Raw genomic sequence first — 19,273 nt, forward strand, 5'->3', positions numbered from 1 at the left:
ATGTGAGATTAATCAGAGATTTCAGAGATTTTATTCAAATCTCTACTCTTCAGACACGGAGATAAATATGAGCAAAATAGAAGATTTTTTTTCTAAAATTGAATTCCCACAGCTGTCGTCTGATCAGGCACAGGAGATTGGTGCACCAATCACTGAACTAAAGGTTAGGGCAGCTATTCAGTCTATGAAAATGGGAAAATCTCCAGGAATGGATGGTTTCCTGATTGAATATTATAGAAATCATAGATTTACTATCATCTATTCTAACAAATGTCTATACTGAAGCATGCACTCTGGCAAGACTACCGGATACTTTTAATGAGGCTCTCATTTAATTAATTATTAAAAGTGATAAGGACCCATTAGATCCAGGTAACTTTAGACCAATTAGCTTAGTGAATGTTGACTATAAAGGGCTTACCAAAGTCTTGTCTATGAGATTGGAAAATGTCCTATCAACAATTATCCATACAGACCAAGTGGGTTTTATTAAAGGGAGGTCCTCTTCTGATAATCTAAGACGGCTACTTCACTTGGTATGGTTAAATCAGAATAGCAGTATACCTGTTTCTGCCTTCTCACTAGACGCTGAGAAGGCATTTGATCGGGTCGAGTGGGGTTTTTTAGTTCGTGTGTTAGAAAAGTTTGGATTTGGAAGTTTTTTTTTTAATTGGATTAAGGTAATTTATGCAAAACCTAGTGCAGCCGTTGTCACAAATAGCTTCATATCTCCATTTTTTAGACTGTCTAGAGGAACAAAACAGGGGGATCCCCTTTCTCCTCTTCTTTTTATTTTATTTATCGAACCTTTAGCGATAGCTATAAGAAAAGAACAGAAAATTAAAGGTGTACAGGCCGGTGGAAGAGAGCATAAGCTCTTCTTATATGCGGATGTTACATGCCAGGCAGGGGCAAAGTGCAGTTGTGTTTGTGTGTCTGTTTTTCCCTCCTGGTCTTCTCTCTCTCTCCTCCCCTCTGCTCTCCAGGTGCTATCAACCTGATTGGCCTGCACCTGTAGAGTGTGGGTTCTTGCAGACTGGCCAATCACATCCAGAGCTCCTGCATATAAGGACCATGCCTGCAGTGATCACTCTCTTCTCCTCTGCCTGCTAGAGCTGCTGCACATGTTGAGTGAACTTAGATGCACAAAACAAGGTTTTGTGGAGTGAGGTTTGTGGACATAGGTAAGACGGGGTACCCTTTACATTTCTTCATTCACGTAGGTATCCATTGTTGTAAAACACTAGGTTTTAGGGTTGGTGCCACCTCTGTATTTATTTTTGGTTAAGCTTCTTTTTTAGATGAGAGTCAGGTTTTTGTTTGAGTTTTGTTTAAAGTTCAGACTCAGTTTAGGTCCAGTTTTATTGTAACTCTTTGTTTATTTGGCACAACCACCTTGTCCCACCCTCCTCCACAATTGTGATCTTTTGTTAGTAGATTTAATTATCCAATAAACCATTTTCTTTGTGTATACACCCGCTCTGACTCCATCTTATTTTTTGATTGTCGTGTTGATGTCTCCTTTCTATCTTGCCATCAAGGGAGACGTAACACAAATGGGGGCTTGTCCGGGATCATTTTTCCCTGAGCTAAAGGACAATCAAAATTGATGAATCACTGTGGTTGTGGCAGTAGTAGTAAAGATGGTTTTCAATTTACAAGCCTTTATTGACAATCCTACCCATGAAAGGTTGATGCATGCCGTAAAGATGATCTGTTATGTATTGCAGCACACTTTAATATTTCTGTACAAAAGTATGGGGTTAAGAAAGAAATCAAAAATAGGGTGTTGGAAAAACTAATTGAGTTAAGGGTTCTTGAAGTTTCTGATACCTCAGCCCAGCAGGTGGCGGAGGTTTCATCTGATGTTCCTTCCACTGGACCATGTGCTTCCCCTCTTGTAGATAGTCGGGGAGAAGAGACTAACTTGGCTACACCTCAGGGTGGTGTGCTTGTACATGAGGCTCCTACAACTATGCCTTGTTTTGAGCCTTTCTCTCCACAGTTGAGTGGTTCAAGTGGTGATGTCAAAGTTAAGGTTCGCTTAGCCCGCCTTCAGCTGGAGGCACAAGAAAAGGAGCGTAAGGCAGAATATGACCTCAAACTACAGATTCGTAGGCTAGAGATAGAAGCTGAGAAAGAAGTCAAGTTACGGCAGCTTGAAGTGGAGGCTATGAGAATCTCTGAACAGACAGCACACACATTTGATAATCCTGCACCCTCACAGACAAACCTACACAAAAAGGGTTTTGATGTCAGCAAAAATATTGCTTTAGTGCCAACTTTTCGGGAGTCAGAAGTTGACTCCTACTTCAATGGATTTGAAAGAATTGCCATAGCACTAGACTGGCCTAAGGACATGTGGCCTATCCTTCTCCAATGCAAGCTAGTGGGGAAAGCACAGGAGGTTGTGTCGTCTCTCCCTTTAGAGGACAGCTTGCAGTATGATGTGCTCAAAGAAGCAATTTTGCGTGCTTATGAGCTTGTGCCAGAGGCATATAGGCACAAGTTCCGGAACCATAAAAAGTCCAGTGGACAAACATTTGTTGAATTTGCTCGTGAGAAAGGGGTTCTCTTTGACAAGTGGTGTGCCGCCAATGAGGTTATGAACAGTTTTGAAGCCCTTCGTCAGTTAATGCTCTTGGAAGACTTTAAGAGTGCCTTACCAGAGAAGATGGTGATGTTCTTAAATGAGCAGAAGGTGACTTCATTGTCCAAAGCAGCTGTGTTAGCGGATGAATTTGTGCTAACCCATAAAAATGTGTTTGTGTCTTCCTCCCGACCAGACAGAAACTCATTATCACGCCCAGTGAGACCTGATCCTGGCTGCCCTCCTTTTGACAAGGTTAAGGGGCCACCGTCACCGCCTCGTGAGAATCGTGAGTGCTTCTACTGTCATAAGAGGGGTCATGTGATTGCTGACTGTCTTTCTCTGAAGCGTAAGCAACAGTATCCACCTAGCTTACCACAACCAAAAGACATGGGCCTGCTGAAGAGTGTGTCACTACCAGACATTGAAATGTTGCAAAATGACGATGAACCTGACCCCTGTTTCAAACCATTCATTCTAGAGGGTTTTGTTTCATTATCAGAAGATCCAAAAGATCAGCAGTCGGTAACAATGTTGAGAGATACAGGGGGCTCCCAGTCTATTATTCGGGAAGGCATCCTACCCTTATCATCTATATCTTCATGTCACTCAAGTGCGATTGTTCAAGGGGTTGGAATGGCTTTTGTACCTGCACCTTTGCACCATGTCCATGTTCAGTCACCCCTGGTCAGTGGGTACTTTAAGGTTGCTGTGCTCCCTGTCTTGCCCATCAAAGGTGTTGATTTCATCCTCAGTAATGACCTAGCTGGGGGCAAGTTTATGCCAGTCCCGGAGGTACTGGATAGTCCTGGTTCGAACACTGACTCTGACTCAGCACAGATACTTCCTGACATATTCCCTGCATGTGTGGTTACACGGACCCAGTCAAAGAAATATGAACTTGACTTGTCTGATTCTTTTTTGGCTACAGAACAGTCTCCTGAAGTTGTGATGACTAGGTCAAAAGGTCAGCCTGAGGCTAAACTTGCTGACACGGAGCCATCCCCCTCCAGTCCAGTGGTTGTGAAGCTGCCAGCCACTCGGGAAGCATTCATCGCAGCACAGAAAGGTGATGAAACCCTTTCAAAGTGTCTTTCCTCTGTTATTAGCCAGGATGAAGCCAAGAAGAAGAAGGTGGCCTATGTACTTAATGATGGCTTGTTGATACGTCGCTGGGCTGGTGAGGTTTTTGAAGATGTGGACTGTGCAACTTATCAGGCTGTTGTGCCTACAACCTACCGTTCACAGGTACTATCTTTAGCTCATGACCATCCATGGTCAGGACACATGGGAATCACCAAAACTTATGACAGAGTCCTTCAACATTTCTTTTGGCCTGGACTCAAGTCGGATGTTGTTCAGCACTGTCGTACTTGCCATGTGTGTCAAGTTGCTGGAAAACCAAACCAGGTGATTCCCCCAGCTCCACTCTGCCCCATTCCAGTAATGGGTGAGCCATTTGAAAAAGTACTTGTTGATTGTGTGGGACCATTGCCAAAGTCCAGGGCTGGAAATCAGTTTCTGCTAACCATTATGTGTGTGTCCACCAGGTTCCCCGAAGCCATTCCACTACGGAAAATCACAGCTCCAGTCATTACCAAAGCCCTGGTAAAATTCTTCTCGGTATTTGGTCTACCAAAGGTAGTGCAAACCGATCAAGGCACCAATTTCAAGTCCAAGGTATTTGCTCAAGTACTGAAAACATTAGGCATTACTCATGTCACCTCTAGCCCCTACCATCCTGAAAGCCAGGGGGTGCTAGAGAGATTTCATCAAACCATGAAGTCTATGTTGCGCAAGTACTGCAATGAATCACAGAAGGATTGGGATGAAGGTGTTCCACTTGTTTTGTTTGCCACCCGTGAGTCTGTACAGGAGTCACTAGGTTTCAGTCCGGCTGAACTAGTGTTCGGACATGAGGTTAGGGGCCCTTTAAAGGTCCTCAAGGAGCAACTGGTCATACCAGAAACAGGAGTCAAGAGTATTCCAGAGTATGTCACCAAGCTCAAAGATCGCCTCCAAATAGCCTGTTCTTTGGCTAGAGATGCCCTGGCCTCTACTCAGGCAAAGATTAAGCAACACAGAAGTCTTGTCCAACTTGTCTCACTACCTGTCTCACCTCCCTGATGACCAGCGTAATGATGTTGATAAACTCATCTGTGATTTCCCATGTCTGTTTAATGACATTCCCTCTCAAACTTCAGTCATAACTCATGACATCGTCCTAACTGACCCAAAACCAATAAAGCAGCATGCCTATCGGGTTAGTCCAGCTAAGAGGGAAGTCCTGAAGAAGGAAGTTGACTATCTTGTGCAAATGAAAATTTGCAGTACCCAGTTCAAGTCCATGGAGTTCTCCTTGTCTCCTTGATACAAAGTCTGATGGAAGTCCCAGGTTCTGCACTGACTTCCGCAAAGTGAACACAGTAACCGTTCCAGATGCCCATCCATTGCCCCTTATTGATGATTGTATTGATGAAATTGGTCCTGCAACATTCATCAGTAAACTTGACATGTTAAAGGGATACTGGCAAGTTCCTTTAACCCCACGTGCATCTGACATTTCAGCTTTTGTGACCCCTGACAGTTTCCTGCAGTACACAGTCATGCCCTTCGGTATGTGTAACGCTCCTGCTACTTTTCAGAGGTTGGTAAACAAAGTATTAGGAGATGTTAAGAACTGCAAGGCATATCTGGATGATATTGTTGTGTATTCTGCTGACTGGGCTAGCCACATAGCTACATTGAGGGAAGTTTTCAAACTCCTGTCACATGCCTCTTTAACACTCAACCTTGCCAAATGTGAGTTTGGAAAGGGTACTGTCCTCTACCTTGGCCAGCAGGTTGGTCGAGGACAAGTGTGCCCCACAGATGCAAAGGTCAAGGCCATTGCTGCATTTCCTGTACCGACAACCAGGAGAGAGGTGCAACGTTTCCTTGGGATGTCTGGATACTATCGGCGGTTCTGCAAAAACTTTTCCTCTGTAGCAGCCCCACTGACTGCTTTAACCAGTCCTTCGAAGCCTTTTATTTGGACTGGTGAGTGTACACAATCCTTTGAGAGCCTAAAAGGTATGCTGTGTTGCACTCCTGTCCTGTCTGCCCCAGATTTCTCCTTGCCATTCAAGCTTGAAGTTGATGCCAGCGCAGTTGGGGCTGGAGCGGTCCTTCTACAGGAGGATGACCAGGGCATCGATCATCCTGTGAGTTACTTTTCTCGCAAGTTTAACAAACATCAACTCCGGTACTCCACGATTGAAAAGGAAACTCTTGCACTGCTGTTTGCTCTGCAACATTTTGAGGTTTACCTTGGATCCAGTGCCAAGCCTATTAAGGTGTTCACAGATCATAACCCTCTTGTGTTTCTCTCCAGGGTGTTCAACAGTAACCAGCGTCTTATGCGTTGGGCCTTGATCATTCAAAACTTCAATCTGGAAATCACTCATAAAAAGGGGTCTGACAATGTTCTTGCTGACGCTTTGTCTCGTGGTATGTAATCTAGTTGTTAGAGAGGTTAATTGTAAAATGTAGTTCCAAACATTATGTTTGGACTTATATGGGTGGGGGTGTTACATGCCAGGCAGGGGCAAAGTGCAGTTGTGTTTGTGTGTCTGTTTTTCCCTCCTAGTCTTCTCTCTCTCTCCTCCCCTCTGCTCTCCAGGTGCTATCAACCTGATTGGCCTGCACCTGTAGAGTGTGGGTGCTTGCAGACTGGCCAATCACATCCAGAGCTCTTGCATAAAAGGACCATGCCTGCAGTGATCACTCTCTTCTCCTCTGCCTGCTAGAGCTGCTGCACATGTTGAGTGAACTTAGATGCACAAAACAAGGTTTTGTGGAGTGAGGTTTGTGGACATAGGTAAGACGGGGTACCCTTTACATTTCTTCATTCATGTAGGTATCCATTGTTGTAAAACACTAGGTTTTAGGGTTGGTGCCACCTCTGTATTTATTTTTGGTTAAGCTTCTTTTTTAGATGAGAGTCAGGTTTTTGTTTGAGTTTTGTTTAAAGTTCAGACTCAGTTTAGGTCCAGTTTTATTGTAACTCTTTGTTTATTTGGCACAACCACCTTGTCTCACCCTCCTCCACAATTGTGATCTTTTGTTAGTAGATTTAATTATCCAATAAACCATTTTCTTTGTGTATACACCCGCTCTGACTCCATCTTATTTTTTGATTGTCGTGTTGATGTCTCCTTTCTATCTTGCCATCAAGGGAGACGTAACAGCGGATGACATTCTTTGTCTGATTTCAGACCCAGCTTCTTCTACCCCAGCCCTTCTTGAAATAATGGAAATATTTTCTCAGATTTCTGGTTATAAAGTCAACTGGCATAAGTCAGAGGCCATGCCCATATCCAAGGTATGTCATCCAGCTATGGTTGGGGCTGGTCAATTTAAGTGGATTTCCTCTGGTCTGAAATATTTAGGGGTCAAACTGTGTGCAGATATTGCAAATATAGTACAAATCAACGTTACTCCCCTCCTCACAAAAATAAAGTGCAGTTTAGAAAAATGGAAGGTGCTGAATTTAAGTCTGTGGGGCAAGATCAACACCATTAAAATGGTGATTACCCCTCAATTTAATTATCTATTAATGATGCTGCCAATGACAATACAATCAAATTATAAAAGATTATTTATGGATGGGAAAGAAACCAAGGATTAATATAGGAAAACTTTTCACAACGAGAAGTAATGGTGGGCTTTCCCTACCTAATGTAGAGTTGTATAGTATTGCCTTTGAGAGTAACTATTTAGGATGGACAGGAATAGAGCAAGAACTCACTGTCCCTTTTAGTCCAATCGAGGTCTTGTCACAAAAAAACCTAATATTTAATAATCCTGGGAGCAAAGAGGCTAATCCAATCCTACAACACTCAAAGAATGTCTGGGCTAAGCTTCACAAATTATTAAAGATCTCACAGTATAAACAGGGATATTCTTCACCTTGGAATAAAAAAAAAAGCAGCAAAAACTATTTACTGGCACTCATGGTTATCGAGGTGTATACGAAATGTATCATCTCTGGCTATAGACAAAATATTTAAATCTTTTGAAGAACTCTGCACACAGTTTGACCTAAAAGACAAAGCTGACTTTTGGAGATACTTGCAAATAAGAAGTAGTTTAGTGAGTCTGGTAAAACAGATGTCTGGTGAAGACAATATAATTCAGGCTTATTTTAAATTACCTAAAAATAATCATTCAGCTGCCACTTTTTATAAGATGACAGCTAATGCCATATATGGCGATACTGAGAGCCTTAGGCTTATTTGGCAGAAGGATCTAAGTTTGAATATTGACAAGGATTCTTGGAAAAAGATCGTCTCTAATGCAGGCTGGTTCACAAGAGAAGCTCAGGGAAAGTTTATACACTATAAAATACTTCATCGATATTATTTTACACCTGTCCGTCTCCACAAAATGGGCCTACTCGAAAATAACTTATGCTGGAAATGTAAGATGCATGAAGGCACTTTTATCCATACAATGTGGGCCTGCCCTTTAGTTCTGCCTTCCTGGAGAGAGGTAATCAAAACAATTCAGGAATGGCTTGGTGTACCTGTACCTGAATCAGTCCAGCTGTGCCTCTTGGGAGACAGGTCATGTCTACCTAAAATTTCAAAACCTGCATTTGCTCTTGCCATGACAGGCTTTATTTCAGCTGCAAGAGTTATTCTTCGTGACTGGAAAGGCCAAGCTAGACCTGAATATAGAGATTGGGTTAAATTAATGACAGAGAATGCATCATTTGAACTAATGATAGCCAAATTGCATCATTACAAAGAATCATATCTGCTGGTGTGGAATCACTTTTTGTCTTTTGTAAAAGGAATAAATATGGGATAGTCAAACATTGTACTTTTGAGTCTTGAATCTATTTGACTTGCGGGTGTATATTCTGTTTTGCTTGGCTTTTTTTTGTTTTTGTTGTTTTTGCTTGTTGTTTTTCTTTTTTTTTTTTTGGGCCTGACCCTCGGAATGGGTCAACTTATGAACTTTTCAATAGACGATGCTGAGCTGTTGGACTTTTGAAACATATACTGTGAGCTCTGCTGTTTATGTTGTGGGAATGAGGCTGTCTTTGTTAAGTCTATGTTAATTTTGGTGTGTGTGTGTGTGTGTGTCTGTGTGTCTGTGTGTCTGTCTGTGTTTTTTTTTTGTTTTTTGTCTTAAAAATTAATAAAAATTTAAATAAAAAAATAAAAAATGAAACAAAAGCCCAAAATGATCAAAAATGGAGACGTCATGAATAAATGTAACAAATTCTCATTATTATTAATATTGCTGGTTCTAGTATTATGGTGTACTGCAGTTCTACATGTGGTTTGTGTCAGTGGTGTTGCCTCAGCAGAAGCTGTTGGTGATGAAGTGATGTTGGAATTGTTGTGAGTCCAGTTTGAATCAGTGAATTGTTGTTTGATGACATCTTTTTATTTAGTGTCTGGTGTCTTTTATCTCTCTCTATTTTATCTTCTATTATCTCTCCAGACTCTGTCAGGCTGGTGGATGGGACCAGTCTGTGCTCAGGCAGACTGGAGGTGAAGTCTAACCAGAGGTGGTCCTCAGTGTGTGAAGCTGACTTTGACCAGCAGGATGCAGAGGTGGTCTGTAGGGAGCTTGGCTGTGGGGCTCCTTCAGTCCTCCAGGGGGCGCTCTATGGAGAAGTGGAGGCTCCAATGTGGACCAAAGAGTTCCAGTGTGGAGGCCATGAGTCTGCTCTCCTGGACTGTAGAAGCTCAGGCTCAGATAGAAACACCTGCTCACCTGGCAAAGCTGTTGGACTCACCTGCTCAGGTAGAAGAGGAGCTGCAGCTTTGATTTGGTTCATTTCTCTTCTAATGAAACTCACTTTGTTCTTTTACTGATGACTCTCTGGTTTCTGTTCAGAGCCTTTCGGGTTGGTGGGAGGAGACAGTCACTGTGCAGGAACACTGGAGGTCAAACATGGAGAATGGAGACCAGTGAATGGCTCTGAATGGACCCTGAAGACAGCAGGTGTTGTCTGCAGAGATCTGGACTGTGGCTCTGCTGTTTCTGTAGGAGAGAGAGAGGAGTCCTCAGACAGACCTGTGTGGTGGATCAGGTCTGACTGTGTTCACTCTGGATCTGCTCTGAGGGAGTGTGCAGCATCATCTTCCTCTTCCTCTGTCCTGAATCTTACCTGCTCAGGTAAGCCCATCAGTGACATCATCAGTGACATCATCTATGACATCATCTCTGACAGCAATGTTTCCAGTATGTTCCTTCCTCTGTCACAGTGACAGTCAGTGGTTTCTATTTGACTTAAATGTAAATGACTTCCTAAAGAGAAGTGAGCGTCTGTCTGTCTGTCTCCCTTATTAGAGACATGCTGCTTCAGCCAATGGGTCCAGTGTGCGCCTGCGGTGCACCAGATGAATGGAGTCTGCACACCATCAGACAGTTATCATAGCCAGTAGATACACCGGACTGACTGCTGAAGTTCAGCAGAGAGAGCGACCACGACCACATGACTCATACAAACACAAACAAGTGAAGGGAAATGAATAAGACTTACATAAAATCAAATTGTCAACATTACTGTCTATGCAGGCAACTATTTGTCAGCTCAGGAAGCCACCCTGGCTTTTGACCTGTAGACCAACAGTGTTGTTTGTTTTGTCAGTTGACAGTTACGTGGTTGCTGCCACTGGCTGACAGACTCCACTCCATTTACACAGCTTTCATTTGTGTTTGTATGAGTCATGTGTGTTAGGTACAGGTTTTGTTTGGACCCCAAAGCAGATACTGATGCAGGTCAGTCACAAAAAAGGTTTTTTAACAATAAGAAAAAACAAGAGCAGGTGGTGGAGGCAGGGAGCTGGCTGGCTCGTAGAATATTCACCGAAGGATGGATTGAAAAAACTCAGGCACACGGTGAGGCACAAAGGACGACCTGAGTACAACAGGGAAAAAACCACAGGTAAGTACAAAAACCTCTAGCAACACTAGAAGAACAGGCAGCAAGATACGGCTATGCAGCAAGTTGAGTACAAGATACAAAATGTAAGAACACAGAGCTCTACCGAACATGACGGAATTATCTGGCAGCGTAGTGGAGTGAAGACCAGGCTTTTGTAGACAGGAAGATGAGGTGATTGAAGACAGGTGTGCCTCATCTGCTGCTGCAGGAGAAGCCAGCCACGCCCCCTGACACACACATGCACTGCAGAACAGAAGAAAGGGGGAGGGAGAGAGAGGACAAACACAAAAACATACCACAGGAACCAAAATCATCACAGTACTCCCTCCTCAAGGGACGCCTCCTGGCGGCCTACCAGGCTTGTCTGGGTGCTGGGAGTAAAAGTCTCTGAGGAGATCAGGGTCCAAAATGAGGGAGCGAGAGATCCAAGAACACTCCTCTGGCCCATACCCCTCCCAATCTACCAAATACTGGAAACCCCGGCCCCGCCTACGTACATCCAACACCCGCCGGACGGTGAATGCAGGGTGGTTGTCAATGATCCGGGGGGGTGGAGGGGGTTCGGCCGGAGGGCTCAGAGGACTAGTGGAAACTGGCTTTAGGAGAGACACGTGAAATGACGGGTGGACATTCAAGGAGGGAGGCAGCTTTAGCTTAACCACACTGGGATTAATAATGTGATCAATTTCAAAAGGGCCAATGTACCTGGGTGCCAGTTTCCAGGATTCGGTTTGAAGTGGGAGGTCACGGGAGGATAACCAGACCTTCTGACCAGGCTGGTAATCTGGGGCTGGAGTGCGGTGGCGGTCTGCCAGTCTCTGGTTCCGAGCAGCAGTGCGGATGAGAGCTGCCCGGGCTTCACACCAGACTCAGCGGGCACGCCGGAGATGCCCCAGCACTGAGGGAACTGCCACGTCCGTCTCCTGGGCTGGGAACAGTGGGGGTTGGAAACCATTAGATGCCATGAATGGAGACATACCTGTGGCGGAGCAAACCAGGGAGTTGTGGGCATATTCAACCCAGGGAAGGTGGGTGGACCAGGAAACCGGGTGATGAGAGGTGACACATCGAAGGGCTGCCTCCAGGTCCTGATTCGCCCGCTCCGTCTGACCGTTAGTTTGTGGGTGGTAACCTGACGACAGGCTGGCTGATGCCCCCAATGCCTGGCAAAAGGCTCTCCATACCCGGGAGGAGAACTGTGGACCCCTGTCTGACACTATGTCCTGCGGAATGCCGTGAAGTCTGAAGACATGCTGGATGAGCAGAGTAGCAGTCTCGAGAGCAGAGGGTAGTTTAGGCAGGGGAATGAAGTGCACAGCCTTGGAAAAACGGTCAACAATAGTTAAGATAGTGGTGTTACCTTCCGATGGAGGCAGGCTGGTGACAAAATCCACGGCGATGTGAGACCAAGGTCGGTGAGGAATGGGAAGGGGGCGAAGAAGGCCAGCGGGGGCACGGTGAGATGCTTTGCTGCGAGCGCACACGGCGCAGGCGGAGACGTACTCCCTCGTATCAGCGGACATGGAGGGCCACCAGAAGCGCTGCTGAAGAAGGGCCAGGGTCCGATGAAAACCTGGATGGCAAGCAACCTTGGAGCCATGTCCCCACTGGAGCACAGGAGATCTGGCAGACGGAGGCACGAACAGCCGGTCTGGTGGACAATCCTCGGGAGTCGGATGATCCTCTTGGGCCTCCTGGACCACCCCTTCAATCTCCCACCTGGCTGCTCCCACCACACAGGAAGATGGCAGGATGGTTTCCTCAGATGACTCCTCAACTCGAGGGGCGAACTGACGTGACAAGGCATCAGGCTTGACATTCCTAGATCCCGGCCGGTAGGTGAGCGTGAAGTTGAACCGACCCAGGAACAGGGCCCACCGAGCCTGGCGTGAGTTGAGCCTGCGGGCGGAACGGAGGTAAGACAAGTTCTTATGATCAGTCCATACAACAAATGGGTGAGTAGCGCCCTCCAGCCAGTGCCTCCATTCTTGGAGGGCTAAAACTACCGCCAGCAGTTCTCGGTTCCCAACATCATAATTCTTTTCCGCCGGGGTGAGTCGGCGGGAGAAGAATGCGCAGGGATGCAGCTTCTGGTCCGAGGTGGAGCGCTGGGAGAGGACTGCCCCAACACCAGAGTCCGAGGCATCAACCTCTACCACAAACTGAGCTGCAGGATCAGGGTGAGACAACACAGGGGCAGAAGAAAACATGCACTTTAACTTCACAAATGCAGCTTCGGCTGCAGGTGACCACACAAAGGGAGATTTCACAGAAGTAAGTTTGGTTAGTGGAGCAGCAATTCGACTATAGTCACGGATAAACCGGCGGTAAAAATTTGCAAACCCCAGAAACCTCTGAAGTTGCTTTCTAGTTGTAGGAGTGGGCCATTCGGCCACTGCCTGAACCTTGGCAGGGTCGGTCTTGATCTGCCCTTTCTCCACCACAAAACCCAGAAAACTAACAGATGAAACATGAAATTCACACTTCTCGGCTTTAACATAGAGTCTGTTCTCTAACAATCTTTGCAGCACCAATCTAACATGCTGGACATGTTCTTGGAGAGAGCGAGAGAAAATTAAGATGTCGTCTAAATAAACAAACACAAATCTGTTGAGCATGTCACGCAGGACATCGTTAATGAGTGCCTGAAAAACTGCTGGTGCATTGGTTAATCCAAAAGGCATTACAAGGTACTCAAAATGACCCAGAGGAGTGTTAAAGGCAGTCTTCCACTCATCCCCCTCCTTTATTCTCACCAGGTGGTAGGCATTGCGGAGGTCCAACTTGGAAAAAACAGTGGCCTGGTGGAGGGGACCGAAGGCTGAGTCAATGAGTGGAAGGGGATATTTGTTTTTAACAGTTATGTCATTCAAACCTCTGAAGTCAATACAGGGGCATAGAGTCTTGTCCTTCTTATCAACAAAGAAAAACCCCGCCCCCAACGGTGAGGAAGAGGGACGAATGATTCCAGCAGCAAGGGAGTCAGTTATGTAAGTCTCCATGGCCTCCTTTTCGGGCCTGGAGAGATTATACAGTTTGCTGGAAGGTAAGGGGGCGCCAGGGAGCAAGTCAATGCTACAGTTATAAGGCCTGTGAGGAGGTAGAGACAAGGCATGATCCTTGTTAAAAACCTCCTGGAGGTCGTGATACTCAACAGGGACAGAGGTGAGATTAACAGGCTTGGGAGGAACTGGTGTGATGGTGGCAGTGGTGGGGATGGCTGAGTGTAAGCAATGTGAGTGACAAAACAGACTCCAATTGGTGATGGATGAGGTAGACCAATCTATGTGTGGATTGTGTAACTTAAGCCAAGGGAGACCTAACACTAGCGGGTAAGTGGGCGATGAAATGATGTAGAGTGAAAGAGTCTCGTGATGATTACCAGAAAATAGCAGTGAAACTGGGCCAGTACGGTGAGTGACACGGGCGAGAAGCTTTCCATCGAGGGAAAAAACGTCCTTGGGTTCAGGAAGGGGCTCTGTGGGTAAGTCAGACTGCAGAACAAAATCAAAGTCAATAAAATTGTCATCAGCACCAGAATCAACCAAGACTTGGAGAGGTAGAGAAACTTGTGACCATGACACAGTACCCTTAAGCTGAATGCGATTGGAGGGGGGAGAAACGACAGATGCATTGCTCACCAGTGCCCCCCCTGTGGCTGATGAGCCTGTTCTTTTGGCAGAGCGGGACAGTTGGATAGGATGTGGCCAGCCTGGCCACAGTAAATGCAGAGCCTCTGGTGGAAACGGCGTTGACGCTCTGCAGGGGTGAGCCTCATCCTCCCCAGCTGCATGGGCTCCTCGCTGCTGTGAGGTGATGAGACCGTAGGCGGAGAAACACTGCAGGAAGGTGGCTCCAGAGACGCAGATGGTGCCGGCTGCTGGGGAGACTTGGGCTTCGAGAGGGGAAAAGGGAAACTCTGCCTGCCTGTTCTCTCCCTACGTCTCTCACGGAGGCGGTTATCTAAGCGAATGGCCAAAGAAATTAACTCTTCTAAGGAGGAGGTTTCATCCCGAGCAGCTAGCTCATCCTTTAACTCCTCACTTAAGCCACGAAGGAACACCCCTTGTAAGGCTTTCTCATCCCACCCGCTCTCAGCTGCAAGAATGCGGAAATCAATGGAGTAACTAGCAACAGAATCTGAGCCCTGGTGTAAAGAAAGAAGCCGGTTACTGGTCTCCCTACCCTGTAGCGGATGGTCAGAAACTCTCAGCATCTCAGCAGTAAGTGACTGAAAAGACTGACTAATGGGTGAGTTACTGTTAGCCATAGCCACCGCCCAAGCTGATGCCTTCTCAATTAACAAGCTCATAATAAAAGCAATCTTAGATTTATCAGTAGAATACGTTAATGGCTGCTGATCAAACACAAGAGAACACTGGTGAAGGAACTGACGGCATGACCCTAACTCTCCTGAATACCTGACAGGTGTGGGGATGAAGGGTTCACGGGGGTGGCTGGGCTGGATGTCTGGAAGAGCTGGAGCTGGAGGAGCTGGAGGAGCTGGGCGAGCTGGGGGAGCTGGAGCTGTCAGTGTGGTGAGATGAGTGGAGACTTGGTCCATACAGCCGCCAAGCTGAGTCACACTGGTGGTAAGGTTGCGAAGAGTGTCCACAATCTCCTGTAGGGCTTGTTCGTGCTGCCCTACAAGGGCTCCTTGAGAGGATATTGCCTGCTTGATCCTCTCAATATCTGCGGGGTCCATGGTGGCCAGATAATTCTGTTAGGTACAGGTTTTGTTTGGACCCCAAAGCAGATACTGATGCAGGTCAGTCACAAAAAAGGTTTTTTAACAATAAGAAAAAACAAGAGCAGGCGGTGGAGGCAGGGAGCTGGCTGGCTCGTAGAATATTCACCGAAGGATGGATTGAAAAAACTCAGGCACACGGTGAGGCACAAAGGACGACCTGAGTACAACAGGGAAAAAACCACAGGTAAGTACAAAAACCTCTAGCAACACTAGAAGAACAGGCAGCAAGATACGGCTATGCAGCAAGTTGAGTACAAGATACAAAATGTAAGAACACAGAGCTCTACCGAACATGACGGAATTATCTGGCAGCGTAGTGGAGTGAAGACCAGGCTTTTGTAGACAGGAAGATGAGGTGATTGAAGACAGGTGTGCCTCATCTGCTGCTGCAGGAGAAGCCAGCCACGCCCCCTGACACACACATGCACTGCAGAACAGAAGAAAGGGGGAGGGAGAGAGAGGACAAACACAAAAACATACCACAGGAACCAAAATCATCACAATGTGGTCGTGGTGACGTCAACGCTTAAATTTAGCAGTGGATGCGGCGTATCTACTGGCTACGATAACTGTCAAAAGGAGTGCAGACTCCACCTAATTGGAACACTGCAGGCGTACCACGACGTACTATTGGTGCTGACCCAGTATTTACAGACCTGCTGCTTCAGCCAATCATCTCTCTGTATTTACAGACCTGCTGCTTCAGCCAATCATCTCTGTGTCCTCCTCCATGGACGGGGTCTTCAAGGCCCAGCAGCAGGGGTTTCAGGTGCTCAGAGGCTCCAACTTCACCATCAGCTGCTCCATCCAGCCACAGTACCCAGGAGGCTCCTTCCAGCTCACCTTCACCTCCTCCAACTCAGCACACAACTACACCCAACCAGCTGTCAATCACTCTGCCTACTTCCTGTTTCCTGAAGCAGAGCCCGCCCACCAAGGAAGCTACAGCTGTGTTTATCACCTCTATGTTTTCTCTCATAACTTCTCCTCTGAGAGCCGTCTGCTCTCCGTCACTGTCTCAGGTAAGCTGACTGTTTACATGCAGGTTTGGAGAAGATGATTGGTCCACACTGACTGAAAATGATCAGCTGACCACATGTTGTTTCTGGAATGACACTGTGATGACGGGTCCATGTCATTGGTCCGACATGCCATTAGTCCAACGGTCCGCAGTGCTGAACGGCTCCCGGCGGGCGTATTTCTACCTTGATGGTGCGCCGCAACCGGCTCTGGGTCAGCTGGGAAAGGCTTGAGGCGAAGCAGGCTCACGGCTTACGTGTTTGTCACTTTCTTTTTCATTTTAACCCACACCATGATCTTTTCCTGACCCTAACCAAGTGGTTTTTGTGCCTAAACCTAACCAGACCTTAACCACAGGGCATCATGATGATTTCAGAACAACGGGACTTCGGAACAATGGGATGTCGGACCAACGGGCATTTCCCATGACAACTGTCATTGTGTTACACGTGTCATAGGCGCTAACTTGTCTGATGTCTTCTACCGTTCAGAACAGTGGTTCTCAAATGGGGGTACTGTACCCCTGGGGGTATGTGAAGGCACTCCAGGTGTATGTGAGATTTTAAAAAAGATATATTTAAAATTTGCATCCATTCAAAAAAAAATTAAAAAAGTCTTTAGTTATTTTTATATCTTTATTTCCAAATAGTTCAAGAGAAACCACTACAAATGAGCAATAATATGCACACTGAGTTTTAAATGTTTTGTTGATGAATTTTCAAATGTTTGAAATTTGAAAGTGTCTAGTTACAAAGTTTATTGAATCAGACACTGATGGCACAGCGCTGTGTATTTCATCTGGTTTTTTCAACCAAAAATGCTTTGTGCTGGTTAGGGGGTATACCCCCTAACCAGCACAAAGCATTGACCTTTGGTCAGTGATGTATACATCACTGACCAAAGGTTGAGAACCACTGATTTAGAAGACTTCAGTGTGGCTGCTCTGGAGGGTTTGTTGGCCTGGTGACATCACAGGGTTGCATGTCACAGTGACCAATGGTAATTGAAAACTGGGTCCATGGGTGGAACTTCACAATGAGGTGTGAAACGTTAAGTATCCTGAGTAACTGAGTTCAAATGGCTGATGATCAAAGGAGGCCACAGCAGCCCTTTTCTAAGACGGCTGAACTTACAAGACGAGTCTTTACCTGTTCAGTTTAGAGTTACACAAATGAACAAAAATCATCTGTGGAGTCCAGTGATCCCAACAGACGTGCTGGAGCTTCTGTGACTGGTCACAGCAGAGGGTGATTCCTATAGTGAGACACTGAGCGAGGGTCAAAAGAGAACCAGACACTGAAGCTGTTTGTGGTTTGTTCTAGTTTACACCTGAGTACTGACTGTTTAATGTCACAGGTACAGCTAGAGGCTTCACTGTATCGGCCTACTGTCTGGTAGGGAAACACCCACATGTCAGCCCACATAGAAAAATCTCACTAAAGTCACCTCAGGTTTATTTCTACAGATTATTCTTACAGGACTTTATCATGTGAACAACAAAGGACACTCTGTCCTCAGAGTGTCCTTTCAGCTCATTACAGTTTGTGTTTAATGGGAGCTTTTTGAATCGTGACGTGACGTGACGTGACGTGACGTGACGTGACGTGACGTGACGTGACGTGACGTGACGTGACGTGACGTGACGTGACAACACACTGTCCATGTGTTTCAGCACCAGATCCAACACCTTTCATCATCAGAGCCGTCGTCCTGCTGCTGAGTCTGCTGTTGGTCACTGCCTTTTACTTCTACTTTAAGGTACTGACATGTGTCTGTTGTTTAGACCTGTGACTGACATGAAGCACTCAGTCTGTGTTTATTGAAGTGAAGAGAGGAGTGATGCAGGAAGTCACATGTGTGTGCTGTCATGTGTCTCCAGGCCAGCAGGGGGCAGAAGGTGGCCAGACAGGAGAACATTGAGCTGGATTATTATAACCTGGGTGTTGCTGCAGCTGAAGGAGGGCCGACTGAAGAGGAAGGAGCTCAGGGAGCAGAGTAGCACCTCCAAGGAGCTCACCTCACATCCACATGGGTTTTTATACGCATGTTCCCTTTAAACCAGAAGGATGGAGTTATGATATTACGTCATATACTATATTTTTCTTACTGTCAACATGAAAAGACCAAATCAACAAGGTGTTAGTCTCTTCATACTGTCTGACGTCCTGTCAGCTCTGAGCCCACTGGTTCCTACTGAAGACGTCAATCTTTAAAAACACAAATATAAAGTTTCATCTGAAAACTAGACTTGAAAGCAGGTATACTGGAGTCGGAGCAGCCGGCGCCGTTCAGAACCAAAGATACACCAACACAGGTCCATCAGGAACAATGTTGGTCAGATACTGTTTTATATTAAATAAAATAAACACCTCAGAAAGTTCAATCAATATTAGAGAACATGTCATTGTCACCGGAGCAGCTCCAGACTTTATACCCTGTGACATCACAAGATTGATTTTGGATTTAGCAGAAAGCTGTACATGTTTACTAATGTTTCTTTTTACCTGCCATAGACCACAGGAGTGACATGTATGAATTCTGAAAATGGGTGTGGTTCCCCTTTAATCTTGTGATGACTGATTTTGTTTATTTCATAACATTGTTGCTTAATTGTGTAACGAAGGAATTTACTTATTGATGTGCTGGATGTGACGACCTGTAGCTCACCTGGTAGAGTGTTCGCCCCATATAGACTGAGCCCTCTGCAGCGACACAGGTTTGATTCCAACCTCCCACATTTCCTGTCTGTCTTCAGCTGTGCCGTCATTAAAGGCAAAAAATAATAATGAACCAAATAATATCAGTAATATTTGATGATTTTGTTTCTTTTATAAGAATTTTACTCATTTTTATAAGAATTTTGCTTAAATCATAAAAATGTTTCTAATTTTTGAAGAAAGAATTTGCTATTGTAATTATTGTAATTTAATTAAAAAAAAAAAAAAAAAGCTTAATTGTGTAATGT

The 19,273-nt window shown here is 45.6% G+C and overlaps 1 protein-coding gene across 1 annotated transcript in view; it reads left to right on the top strand.

Annotated features, from left to right (window-relative positions):
- The window catches only part of LOC144458731 (scavenger receptor cysteine-rich type 1 protein M130-like), a 74,814-nt gene extending 55,693 nt beyond the window's left edge, over positions 1-19,121 (top strand). The window contains exons 16-21 of the mRNA XM_078161955.1: positions 9,086-9,391; positions 9,485-9,766; positions 15,981-16,067; positions 16,152-16,310; positions 17,987-18,066; positions 18,188-19,121. Of these exons, the coding sequence (XP_078018081.1) occupies positions 9,086-9,391; positions 9,485-9,766; positions 15,981-16,067; positions 16,152-16,310; positions 17,987-18,066; positions 18,188-18,307 (1,034 nt within the window). The 3' untranslated portion in view covers positions 18,308-19,121. The remainder of the gene's footprint in view (positions 1-9,085; positions 9,392-9,484; positions 9,767-15,980; positions 16,068-16,151; positions 16,311-17,986; positions 18,067-18,187) is intronic.
- The last annotated feature ends 152 nt before the right edge of the window (positions 19,122-19,273 follow it).

Source organism: Epinephelus lanceolatus, chromosome 19 (assembly GCF_041903045.1).
Source record: "Epinephelus lanceolatus isolate andai-2023 chromosome 19, ASM4190304v1, whole genome shotgun sequence".
Taxonomy (NCBI): Eukaryota; Metazoa; Chordata; class Actinopteri; order Perciformes; family Serranidae; genus Epinephelus; species Epinephelus lanceolatus.